The following is a 13,771-nucleotide window of genomic DNA, read 5'->3' as shown; positions in this document are numbered from 1 at the left end:
TCAGGGTATATCCGAAGTGGTTATGAAACACGTACTCTATAAAACTCTAGTTTGATTATCCAGTCCAGGTTGTAGATTATTGTAGTTATTACAGCACACAGTTTGAGTTACTGTAGGGATGTAGGTTTTAATCTATATGGGAACACAATTCCAGTGTAGTACAGTGACGGTTAATACCACTGCAGGAGTAGGTCGTGGAAAGGGAAACGGCATGTGACCATGAAAACAATGCAAACTGGAGCACAGAGTTTCAGTTGCTTTATTGCCAGAAGTTTTCCAGGATAAAGAGACGGGAATCAGCTTCTCCAGACAAACTTGGGATCTCAGTGCCACCGTTTGTGCAGAGGATTTCTCCACCGTGGGACGGGAACAACTGCAAGAGAGCAGCTTTAAATCAGCTGCAGGGATCCGTTATAGACGCATGCAGACACTGCCACATGAGGACAGTAGTATGCAACTGCACTAAAATATAAGAGCACGTCTGCCCAGTAATTGTCGACTACGCCACTTTGGGAATTTCACCCAGTCCCCCAGTGCAGGCCCTCCTAACCACATAAGAGTAAGCAGAGACGTGAAATAAAAAGGGTAAGTTTATCTCGTACAGAATATTAAAACTAATTATTCAAAACGGATTTCAATACATAGAGGTACAATCAGACAATCACCACCAGGGGGTGACAAACACTCACTTCACCCTGACCCGAGATAAACATAAATCCCCAAAAGTGTATGAATAAATGAACTACAAGAAAATCGCTGCACACATACGTTCCAAAAACAACCAATAATTAGAAAGTGAAACAAAGAAAAATAAAATCATGAAAATACTGTAGCGCTCTGGGACTGGGGGGGTCATTTGAGGGGGGGGGGGGGGGTGCTGCCTGTTATGCCCAGGCAACTTGTTTAGTTACCAGGGGTCAGGGGTCAGGGGTCAGGGGTCAGGGGTTGGCCCCGCGCGGGAACACGCGGAGAGCTGTGATTGGGTGAGCCAGTCACGGGGTGCAAGGGAATAAATAGGGGTTCGCAGGTGGCAGTTGAGTTGCAGTTGGTGTTGGAGTTGAGTAGGAGTTGAGTGTTTAGAGTTTGAGAGAGTTATAGTCAGCCAGCGAAGTCGCTCCAGCCTGAAAAATCCTGTTCTGTAATAAAGCTTTGGTTTGGTTTGCAACCTGCGCCTCCTCCATTATTGCTGCATGGAGTGGTGGAACCGCAACGGGAGCCAGGAAAAGCGGTGCTCGTTACAATATAAAACCCCTAACCCAATCACTGGTCCACTATAACTAGAGCTGGCTACGTTCTCCCGCCCGCACCTCCCGATTACATACAGCCACAATAACAACAAATTACATAAATTAAAACACAACGCGTAGAAAACAGCAGTGGACTCTCCTTCTCAAAGATGTAAAAAAAAACACACTTAAAATATCATCATAGTGACCAGAACAATAGCTCAGGGAGTTCAATGATCCAGAAATCATTGAGGCAGTGAATGAAACCATTATCCAATTTACTAGCTTGATAGAAATGGAGCCCACCCCACTGTTCAATTTTTCAAGTCCCAATCCTTGTTTTCCAGCAATCCCCTTGTAGCAGAAGACCCTATACTTGGCTACAATGTAATCGAGGAAGTAATCAAGTGATAAGCTGAACAACAAAAGACAGTGCCTGATGAGAGCACAGCCAGTTTGGTGAGTGAAGCTTTCTGTATTGACCCTAGAGAAGCAAAAACTCTCATCCAATCAATACGCTCATGTCAGTCTGACAGTGAGTGCAGTGTAGTTAAGACAGGGAGACGTCCTACCTCCAGGGAAAACCACAACGGTTCGATGCTGTACACACCTGGGACAGAGACTGTGATGTTATTTGTCCCTGAAGAAAGACCACTATGTCCTGAAGGCTTACAGATTGAGGAAGTGTTGGTAACCGTCAGGAAAGGCAATTCCTTGCAAATTCCAGTTCCAGTGATTAATACTACCAAACACAACATCACACTGGACCAGCGAGCCACTCTGGGACAAGTCCAGCCTGTGGAGGTACTTCCAAGATCACTTGACCAGAATGGGACAAGTCTGCAAGCACAGTGTGGCCCCCCCACCAAAATTACGGAGCAGCAACTCAATGCGCAGATGCAGGACCCCCATCAAGCGTGGCACCCACTGATACAGTTGGACCACCTGAATGAGGAGCAGCAAGCTATGGTGAGTAGGATGTTCAGAAAGCAGTGCAATGCCTTTGCTCGAGATGATAAGGATGTGGGCTGTATCCCATCATTGAGGATGCACATCTCTTAAAGATCAAACCCCGGTCCAGAAGACTTATATTTTAGTCCAGAAGCCACTGGATAAGGAAGTCAAAGAGTACCTGCAGGACCTTCTAAATATAAGATGGTTTACAAAATCACCATTCTCCTCACCAATTGTCTGTGTGAGAAAGAAGGATGCCACCCTGCGAATCTGCTGTGAATACCGAGAGCTGAAGCAGAAGTCGATACCTGACAGACATCCCATTCCCAGGATCCAGGACATGTTAAACCCATAATTGGAGCACAAAGTTTCAGATGCTTTATTGCAAATGCGCAACACAGACTGATGTCATTAATCCTCAAACTGTGTTCTCGCTGTTGGGAGAGGAACACCAGAATCGTGCGTCTCCAGTCCCGCAGCTTCAGAAAATATCAGTGGTATGAACTTCTCTACACACAGGTGGCTCACAAATACAATTGTTGAAAAGAGTTGAAAATTTGCTCTTGCCGCTTTCACTGCAGTAGGTAAATTCACTCTTACAGTGCCTTTACCTAAAACACTGTGTTGTTTAGTAAACACACGTATAGTTTTTCTATGAATGAACATCATGGGCGGAGTTTGGAGTCCCAAGTTGTATACGTTTATTAATGTATTTTCAGTAGTTTACAATTAAGATTAAACATAAATTGCATTGTGTTCACCCAAGATTCCTAATGTGACGGGCAAAGCAAACCAGAACCCAACTGCGCTTCTGGTTTCAGGTTTCGTGGTATTTTCATCTAGTGACGCAACGTTATGCAACATTCCTGTCTTGGATACCATATTATGCTATTAAAGTTTTAACTTTGAGTTATACATTTGCTGGACATCTAAAGTCTATCAAATATTTATATTCTGATTTTTTTGTGTGAAAGTTACTTCATGCTGGCAAATGATTTAATGCAGGATATACATTGTGTTGGGCTAAAATTGCCCCCTATGTATTGTATATCACCACTGTATAACTGTTAGAAAATATAATAAACTTTCCAGTAAGTCACTAGTTAAAACTTGTTTTTATTAGGATTTCTCTGCTCAGACTTATCTGTGTGGCAGATGAAAACAATTTCTGCTGCCATGGAAATTCTTTGGGTAACGAACCAAAATTATCTATCAACACGTTCTTATTAGTACACTGTGTCCTTGGTGTACCATGTCAATGCCTCCCTTTCTGGACTAATTACAAATAATACCTTATTAAATATTGTTTCCCATGTCTCGGAGCTGCCCCGGGACATATGCCAAGAAAATATCACCCCACAAAACTCTTTTGAAATACTGCTTGTAGATGTATAAAAGGCTGTGTGAAACTTTCAATAAACGAAGATAAACGAACAGACTTCAGTGTCTGTGATTTTTTCTTCCCAAGCGCTCGTCTCCTGTTGAAAAGTCTCATCTGTTACTGGAAGCGCTGTCTGGGGTGCCTGATTCACTGGGATCCGAAGGGTTGCTTCAACTGAAGCTTTGTACCTTAACACATTGCATTATGGTAAGAACAGTATTTATATATTAAGACAATGTTTATGTATTTGTAACACTGGGGAGACATGATTCAAAAAGTGCTTGTTTTAGTTTATTTAAAAGTGTGCTATGCTAATGTAGGTAAGGTTAATTGTTTTGAAAAAGTGAATTCTGTTTTGGAGGAATGTGCTCAAGCAATCGAGAAACTAATTACTGATGCCACACAGGTAACCAAAAAGACACGGGCTGGTCAAAGGACTTCACTGTGCCACAAAAAGAGCAAAACATGAAGCCCCACCAAAACAGTACACTGGACAGGTTTCCTCCCACACCCAACTCTCCCTAATGGCTGGCCGAGGCCTCCTTATATAGCAGGTGGCTGGGGTTGATTGACCTTAATTGATCAATCACCCCAGCCACCTGCAGTCCATGAGCAGGCAGGGAGGGACAATTAACCCCCTCCCTGCCACATCACTTCATAAGAAATCCAGTGCCGACCTATTTCAAACCTTCCCTTCCTTTCTAAGGTTCTAGAGAAAGTAGTTGCAAACCAATTGCAAGCTTTTTTAACTGATAATTTCAATCAGGCTTCCGCTCTGGCCGCAGTACAGAAAAGTATTAAACGATGTGTTACAGTCCTCCGACTTAGTTATTATTTTACTAGACTAGACTAGACACAGTTGACCACCAAATCTTGATACACCACTTAGAAAACCCTATTGGCCTGTCCCACAATGTTCTATCATAGTATAAATCATATCTGTCAAACAGACAGGCGCTGGCTGGAGATGCTCTGAAAGGGGGGCCTTCGCTGGCAGTTGCACCTACCTGCATTTGTATGTGGTGCTGCAGGTCTCCTGTAAAGACAAATGGAGAAACTGTGATTTTGCTCTTGTGATTTGTTTGTATGGGTTTTATAAATGTATCTTTAGCTCCTGTTTGCTTATTTTCTTTATTTTTGGTAGGGTTTTTACTGTTATTGCCACTTTTATTAAAGGCAGTTTTAGCATAGGTTTTATATATTCCCCAGTGTATTGCATCCCCCTGCTAAAGTACAGTCTTTGTGCCCTGTCTTAGCATTTGTTGTAATAAACCTCATTGTTGAAACTTACCCGTCCGTGTGGTGGTGTCTTGGGGTCCCATCGAGCCTGCCCCGGAAGAGAGAGTGGGTGTAACGAGGTCCTCTCTTGTGAAACAGAAGCGTAGCGTCGCATAGCATGTCGCCCCTACTACCCACTAGAGGTGACATATTTGTCAGTAAATCCTAACCATACCATAGACATAGAAACACTATTCTGCTGTCTGTCTGAGATTAAAACATGGATGACAAGTAATTTCCTTATGCTTAATTCTGATAAAACAGTCCTAATTTTAGGGGACAAAAATCTGTTCCTCATACACTGACAAAATTGAATAATAACTTTAATTTCAAGGAGATAGCATGAAACCTGGATGTCATCTGTGACCTTAATCTATCCTTTGAATCACACATTCACAATGTGTCAATCTCTTTCCTGCAGCTTACAAACATTGCTAGACTTAGACAATTGCTCATTACATGACACTGAGAAATTGATACACGCATTTGTTAAATGTAGATTGGATTACTGTAATACCATTGTCAGGCAGCACAAACAGAGCTACAGTGCCATGAAAAAGTATTTTGCCCCCTTCCTGATTTCCTCCATTTTTGTGTATTTGTCATACTGAATGGTTTCAGAACTCCATACAAAATGTAATGCAAGACGAAGAGAACCCAAGTAAACACAAAGTTGAGTTTTTAAATGATGATTTGATTAAGGAAAAAAGTTATCCAACACCAACTGGCCCTGTGTGAAAAAGTAATTGCCCCCTGAACTGAATAACTGCTTGTGCCACCTTTAGCAGCAACAACTGAAACCAAAAGCTTCCTATAATTGGAGATCTGTCTTTCACATCGCTGTGGAGGAATTTTGGCCATCTCTTCTTTGCAGAATTGCTGTAATTCAGTGACATTGGAGGGTTTTGAGCATGAACTGCTCGTTTAAAGTCCTACCACAGCATCTCGATAGGGTTCAAGTCAGGACTTTGACTAGGCCACTCCAAAACCATAATTTTGTTTCATTTGAGCCATTCTGAGGTGGACTTATTGGATCATTGTCCTGCTGCATAACCCAATTACACTTCAGCTTCAGATCACGGACTCATGGCCCAACATTCTCCTTGAGAATTTTCTGGTAGAGAGCAGAATTCATGGGTCCTTCTATGATGGCAAGTCTTCCAGGCCCTAAGGCAGCAAAGCATCCCCACACCATCAAACTATCACCACCATGTTTGACTGTTGGTATGCTGTGTTGGCTTTACGCTAGACATAACGGGACCCGTGTCTTCCAAAAAGTTCCACTTTTGACTCATCTGTTCACAGAATATTATCCTAAAAGGCTTGGGGGTCATCAGTGTGCTTCTTTGCAATTGTGAGATGAACACTAGTATTTCTCTTAGTCAGCAGTGTTTGCGCCTTGCAATTCTCCCATTAATTCCATTTTTGGAATAGTGTGCTGCTTGTTGAGACCTTTGTAGCCGACTTCACATCGATGGTAAGGTCCTATATAAGTCTTGTTTAGATTCAACAGGGCTGGCAGTAATCAAGTCTGGGTGTGTCTGATCGAATTTAATCCAATGATAATTTAAATTTGGTTAATGGGTTGATTGAGTAACTAAGGCTGCAATTACTTTTTCACACAGCGCCAGTTTGTGTTGGATAACTTTTTTCCTTAAATAAAACAAATATCATTTAAAAACTGAATTTTGTGTACTTGGGTTCTCTTCGTCTTATATTACATTTTGTATGGAGATCTGAAACCATTCAGTTTGACAAATATGAAAAAATTGAGGAAATCAGGAAGGGCGCAAATACTTTTTCACGGCACTGTATTTTTGCACAGTTAGTCCAAAATGCTGCTGCAAGAATCCTAAATGAAACAGAAACACATGACCACATCATGTAAGAGATGCTCCCTCTGTCTCAGCCTTTAAATCACGGCTGAAGACTCATCTGTTTAGTCTCTGTTTTTCTAGCCCATAGTGCCGCCGGTGTGCCATGGACATGCAATGCACAACTGTCTTTGGAAATGTCCTGCATTGCATGAGCTGTACCTGAGCACAATTTTTTTGTCTTCCAGCAATAGCTCCCCTGAGGAGCTGACGAGGCACCTCGTCCCCACCGTGGAAGCCCGACGAGACACAACCCACCCCAGAAGTACCCCACCATGGAGGGCTAACAGGGCACCCACACCCCAAGGTCTGACAAGTCATCGCCACCCAAGAGCTGATGATGTTCCAATCCCCCACCCCCAAGGGCCGATGAGAGGCCCCCGCCAGAGGGAAGACCACAGCCAGCAGCACCATTTAAGAGCTTTCTGATCTCCTTGCTGCTGTGACAACTACACCTGGATGAAAAGCAACCATTAGGCCTTGGCCCTAAGCCGTGGAGCCCCAGAGATTTATTTTCTCCTACATGCCATCCATAGGAGTTCTTGTTTTTCACTTCTCCATGCTTATTGGTTTATTTAATATTGGTTTACTTTATTTTAGGTCATTTCAACTGTGTAAGGTCTTATTTTTATTTATTTTATTGTATTTTTTATTTTGCTGTACGTATGTTGGATGTTTAACACGCTGTAAAGCACTCTGTGGCTACCCTGGGAAATGCGATATACAACTAAAAATTGATTGAATTGAGTATAGATAAACATTAGGTAAGAAGATCCTGTGTTTTATTTTATTTTATCTGGTAATTGTGTCATCCTCACTCCTCCATTCCACTGTTCGGCACCAGAGGTAATCATCCCCCGAGTTCTAAACCATCCTTTCCATTCATCAGCGTCAATCAATCCATTAACAGTCCACAGCGCCATGTGCACATGCAAGTTTCAGTCTCCAACCCTATTGGCCCCGCACCTCACATCCATGTTCCCTGCTTCACTCAGCTCTCTATTTAAACCCCTGAGTCCCTACAATCAATACTAAGTTTTGCTCTTCTTTGTGTTGATCCCAGCTTTCGCTACCTGTGCCTAGTTAATGACTCCTGCTTTTTCTTCTTGACCACTGCCTCCCAGATTCTCCCTACGGATTTGTTTGTACCACCGCCCGACCTACCACCTGCCTTCCTGACTATTCTTTTGCCTGCTCCTTCGGATCCCATTTGCCTGCTCTTGACCCTTGCCCGTCTCAACTCTTCTCCGTCTCTCTGCTCCACCACCTTGGGCAGGGGTTACACTTGCAGTCTATGAACTTCATCAGCCAAGACCAGGCCAAACAACAAACCCTCTTAAACTACACACTCTCTCCTTGTTAAACACCAAACAACGTTACCTATGTTTGCTAGCACACAGATTATTTATACCAGGTATTCTACAAAAGCACCCTCTCTACTCAGTGTCTTCTTCCCAACAACCCACCTCTCACCCTGCCATCCCCTCCCTTCTGATTCCCCCTCCTCCAATCAGTGTCTTCCCGTTGGCCTCACCTCTGACCCCCTGAAATGTGCCAAACCCATCCCCCCCGGAGCAGGGAAACCCTGGAATACACACACACAATTTTACAGGCCACCCACCCCTCTTAATGGCTTGGGCAGTCTCACAGCACAAAAATGACCGGCAACTATTTACAGTCCCTGAAATCAATACAGCGATACAGAAGTACAGTTCCAGGATCACTACAATATATTCAGAAAGAGAATCTATGGATTCCTATTAGTGTTCAAGTATAAGTCTGACCCTAAAAGTAACCTGTCAGTAGTTATTAGCTGTCAAATGTTTTGGGGTCCTTGGGGGCCACAACAGAATATGCACAACCAATCAACACCAAAAGTAACAGCATACATTTTCAGATATAGTAAAAAAAGTGCAAAGTGTCATTTTGATGGCTGAGGAACTGTAGGAGGGGATGCGTTTACAAAATTGGTCAGAAACGAGAAGATAATAAATAATAAAGAAACTGAGAGAACAAAGCTCCAGCACAGCACAGCCCCCCTCTCCTGACCGACACTGCCTTGTAGTAGAGATGGGTTAACAGAAAGGGGGAGAGGTTGCTAGCACACCTCCCTCACCTCGAGTTTATCAGTTTGTACCCTTCAAGTGTGTAGAAAATGGTTGTACGTGGAATGCACTGTTCAGCAAGTCTGTGAGAAATCTCTTGACACATCTGTGCTGTGTGAAACCGCAAGAGTCACACACCACATACAGATGAGGTGTGAGAACAGAAGCATTCATCTGGTAGAGGAATCATACAGCTTACTCACTTTGAAAGTCACGTACACCACCACAACCACTTCTGTTACCAGCATTTTCAGGTATGATTAATGCAGTTAATGGAAATCTAATTAAAACATAGTCCTGTTGAGTACAAATTCTTATCTTATCTTATCTTCTGCTACCAGTTTGTCAATGCTGCTAGTACAATATATTGTAACAGTCTGGAGAGCTACCAACCCTTCTGGGTCTAAAACAAGGAGTCAGACACCCTTTTTAGTATTTAGTATTTCTCACTTGCACCTTTAACTTTTACAAATGCAGCGCTAGCAGTGGAAAGAACTGAATAAAGCCCCATTCACACTGAAATGCCGGAAAATTGCCTGTAATTGCCGGCAACGTTTCCCTGCTTTTTCCGCTTTGCCCCCCATTCACACTGGGTTTGAATGCTGGAAAATTGCCGGCAAGGATGCATTCACACAGAAAACAGAGATTGCAGCAAAAGCGCCGTGGCCCTGGGGCCGAGAGGCTACAGAAGCCCATTTAAAGATATGGCAGCAGCAGGAAAATTCTCCGAGATGGATATTTAGAAGACGTCACACTACTGTTATTGTATATTTTTATATAGGCGTAACAATCCCCATTCGGCAGCGCAACGCTGGTTATAATATTCACACATATAGCAGCCTATCTGTATAACTGCATGCAGTGTTTAATAGACAGCTGATGCGTCACTATTCACACTGTTGTCATACGATTATGAAAATGAATTGCTTTGCTCCGCAGATCTGCGCACATTCTGCACAACGTGAACGCACCTGTATTGTTTGGTTGTATCAGAAGTAGTCAAATGTGTTAGATTATATGTAGTAACTTTATTGCCGTCATTATTATTATTTATTTGTTGGCAGACGCCCTTATCCAGGGCGACTTACAAATAAGTGCAAAGTGCAAAACTACACAACATTTCAAAGCATAATGCAAATTTACACACGTGTATAGGAAATAGACAGTAAACAATACAATGTAGTCATACGTATTTGTTATTGCATACGTTATGCTGCCATTTCTTATATGTATTAATCATGCAAAATGTAAATATCCGGTGTTTTATTAACACAAAAGGAGCCGAGCTCACTTGATTATTGCAATATGATCGGAGTCCTGAGAAAACAGTGAATCATGAAAACGAGCCCGAGTGACGAGCTGACAGTTTGTGCACAAGAGCGAGCAGCAGCGCCGACCGATCCCTTGCGTCACAGCAGCGAACCGAGCCCAGTGTGACGGGGAACACGTTTGCCTCTATAGAGATCATATCTTTTGTATTATTTATGGTACATAACTTCTGACGTGTGTGACAATAGTTACCTGTTGGTTCATCAATAACACTCAGAATTGCTGAGACTATATTATTTTCATTTCATTTCTGTTTAAGTGTGAATTGGGTTTATTATATGTCTTTCATCACTATTTATTATGGATTCCAACACTAAGTTTAAAATATTAATTATGTTTTTCTGTCAGTGAATCCTGAAGCTGAATCCTGTCCAATAGCTGAATCTTATTATATTATCTATGAAATCACCCCTCCCAGCCCAGCCCCCTCCCTCGCAGGGACTGTATATCAGGAGCCTCTGTTTCTCTCTCGGCTCACAGACTCTGTCAGCTTCTCCTGCACAGTCCTCTCAGACACAGTCCTCACAGACACCATGAGCAAGATCATCGTCTATGAGCATCCTGACTTCCAGGGGGTCAGCAGAGAGTTCACCTCTGACGTCCCCAACCTGAGGGACGTCCACTTTGACGACTGCATCTCCTCCCTGAAGGTGACTGGGCAGCCCTGGGTGCTGCACAGGGACCCCGACCATCAAGGGCGGCAGTGGGTCTTTGAGGAAGGAGACTACGCCAGTGTGGAAGAGCATGACACCATCTCTTCCCTGCAGCTGGTGACCGAGGACCTGTCAGACCCTCAGATCATGCTGTATGAGCACTCAAACTACCAGGGCAGAAGCATTGTCCTCACCTGCGAGACCAACCTGTGCCACGGCTCCTTCAATGACATAGCGTCCTCCCACAGAGTACAGAGAGGAGCCTGGGTCCTGTATGAACATCCAGACAGAGGAGGGGTGCAGATGGTGGCCAGAGCTGGTCATGACGTGCCTGATTATGGTTGGTTCCATGACCGGCTCTCCCACCTGCGCCCTCTGAAGCCGGGGAAGCCAACAGTGACAGCGGAGATCCTGTGGGACAAGAAGGAGGAGCAGGTGAAGTCCGTCAACATCGACTCCATGTGCTGCCTGAACCACGGTGACCACGAGCAGAGCTTCTCCACAGAGCTGAGCCGAGAGTATGAGGGCATGGTCACTGATACTTTCAACTTCAGCAACTCTACAGAGATAAGTGCAGGAGTGAGTTTCTCTGTAGACGTGTTCAAGGTGAAGACCGAATTCAACATTTCTGTGAGCAACACCTTCACTGTGGAAAAGGGAGTAAGCATCACCAAGACCGAGAGGAAGAAGGTCCAGGTCAGCATGCCAACCAAAGTCCCTCCTCACACCAAGCTCACTGTGAAGGTGGTGAGGGAGGAGGTGGATGTGAAGGTGCCAGTCCAGCTGACTGTCACTCAGGGGGGGCACAGTAAGACAGAGTACGGGGAGTACAGGTGCCAGGCCGGGCTCTCTCTCTCCACTGAGTACAGGGAAGAGAAGCTGTAGATCAGAGCAGAAAGGCAGGATGAGGAGGGAGAGGGATAAACCACTCCAACACCATAGTGAGAGTCCTGCCATTATAGTAGAAACAATGATTTTGATTGATTGCTTGGTGAACCATTTTTCCAAGCCAAGATAGATGAGCAGACTGTTGTTACACTGTTTTATTATCAACAGGTTTTCAACAAAGCAGCTGCAAATAATTTGCCCAATGATAAACCTAAACTGGCACTTGTGTAAAAAGTAGTCTGAAGTTACACTTGAGTAGAAGTAAAACGTCTCCCATTCAAACTGTACTTCAATAAAAGTACAAAAAAATAAACTACTTTCAAGTGTACAAGTACCAAAAGTTAATGTCAGTATTGTGATTTTAGCAATAAAGTGAATGTGCATGTGTTTGTGTATGAACCTCATAAAGGGACACAAAATAGATTAATTTGATGTTTTAATCAAAACAATTATTTAAACAATCAAGGTATTATTTACTGTTCCTCTATTTTATCTTGAAGAAAACCACGTCCAAGAAAAATAAATGTTATTGAGGCACAGATCTGGAATTGCCTTTCATTTGTATTCAGTATAAACAAAGGGTAATGTTAGCCTATAATCATAGACGTCTAGACAAACCAGATTATTGACGGAGGTAATCGAATAAAATTAGTAATTTATAATAGTGTCACGAGAGGTGCCTTTAATTTATTGTATTGCTTATTTTGTTTTCACTGTTTGATTATATTTACTTTATGTGTGTTGAACTTTTCACTTATTTTTCCATTCATCAGTGACTTGATTCACTGATTGTTTGCTTATTGACGTGTGTTTTATTTTGACTTGTACGAGTTTCTTTGCCCCTCACGGGGCGCACCGGTGCTGTGACAGTGTCCTGCCTCGTCCAGCCCGGAGCCTCACACCCGTTCCCACTCAGCAGCTCAGTCACTCCCTGGCTATACAGAGCTGACTGAGGCACAGAAAGAAGAGGTGGCTGTGGACAGTAGTGCACAGCACAGGACAGGCAAGGCAAGGCAAGGCAAGACTGCGGGACCCTTTATTTTGTGTCTCCTCTCCCCCCCGGGTTTGGTCATCGGCTGCGCAGTGGAGCGATGTCCAGTTGATGTCCGGCCGTGGGATGGATTGCGGCGATTGCGCTGATGCGCTGCCAGCCTGTACGGACATTGAAAGAGAGACTGTGGATACTGCGCACCGAGGATTGCTTCGACGGTGACTGTGACATTGTATTATTTTCAATCTTTCCATTGTGTACATTTGAAGGGCTATTAGTTCGAGGGTTTTAATATGGTGTAAGCATGGGTATTTGTGTTTGGTTTTAGCATATCTACATTGCCCCCATTTATTAAAGGCAATTTAATTTCACAACTGCAGTGTTAATGTAGTCGTATTTGATTTAGTCAGGTCGACTAAAATATCTATAGCTAGGTTTCTATCCACTTATTGAACATGTTTTTTTAATTATTATTATTATTATTATTATTTTTATTTCTTGGCAGACGCCCTTATCCAGGGCGACTTACAACATAAGTGCAAAAATACAGAGAAGTACAAGGCATCAATCATTACAAATTCAACTTCGCTAAAACATAGCAATTCAAAATAATACATTTTACAAATCGCTTTGAACGACAATTCTTAATTTCGCATAAAAAGTATGTGCATTTTACAAGCCAATGTGCGTTTCCATCAAAACTGAGTTGTAGCGAACATTACAATTTTGACAATTTCCTGCAAAAGCACTTTGTCGCGTGTATTCTGTATTGTCGAATAAATGATCGGAAATGTTGAGTGTTTCATCGTTTAAACGTATCGACATACTTCGACCTGTAGCTGCTCCTGATGGCTGGCCCGCTTCCCAAGGCACACAAAATGTGGAATGTATTCATATTGGGCAAGTTGTCATCATTTAGTTGTCAGTTCAGTTGATCGCCACGGTTCGTGTCATCTTCCGAAGACGACAGTGCAGTACTTCGGCTGATCATGATGCAGGAAACGGACACTTCAGAAAGCCCAAGCCTACCTTGGAAAGTTGGTGCCGAGTGACTGGACGCGTTGTTGGGCTGAGAATGCCGAGCCAGCGTCC

General features: G+C 43.3%; 1 protein-coding gene and 1 long non-coding RNA gene across 2 annotated transcripts; both read left to right on the top strand.

Moving 5' to 3' along the window:
- The first annotated feature begins 3,288 nt into the window (after window positions 1-3,288).
- Window positions 3,289-7,486, top strand: LOC136712386 (uncharacterized). Its single transcript, XR_010804828.1, has 2 exons — window positions 3,289-3,768; window positions 6,902-7,486. It is a non-coding gene; the product is annotated as an uncharacterized LOC136712386 (long non-coding RNA).
- A 3,152-nt stretch (window positions 7,487-10,638) lies between these two features.
- On the top strand, window positions 10,639-13,474 carry LOC136761214 (epidermal differentiation-specific protein). Its single transcript, XM_066716147.1, has one exon. The coding sequence runs from the start codon at window positions 10,681-10,683 to the stop codon at window positions 11,683-11,685; it is 1,005 nt and encodes a 334-aa protein (XP_066572244.1). The 5' UTR covers window positions 10,639-10,680; the 3' UTR covers window positions 11,686-13,474.
- Window positions 13,475-13,771: the final 297 nt, after the last annotated feature.

Source organism: Amia ocellicauda, chromosome 2 (assembly GCF_036373705.1).
Source record: "Amia ocellicauda isolate fAmiCal2 chromosome 2, fAmiCal2.hap1, whole genome shotgun sequence".
NCBI lineage: Eukaryota > Metazoa > Chordata > Actinopteri > Amiiformes > Amiidae > Amia > Amia ocellicauda.
The sequence above is the reverse complement of the archived record's forward strand: the minus strand, read 5'-3'. Positions and strand labels throughout refer to the sequence as shown.

Excerpts from the sequence above, each read along its gene's own strand:
- LOC136761214 (XM_066716147.1), top strand. The coding sequence starts at position 10,681 with ATGAGCAAGATCATCGTCTATGAGCATCCTGACTTCCAGGGGGTCAGC.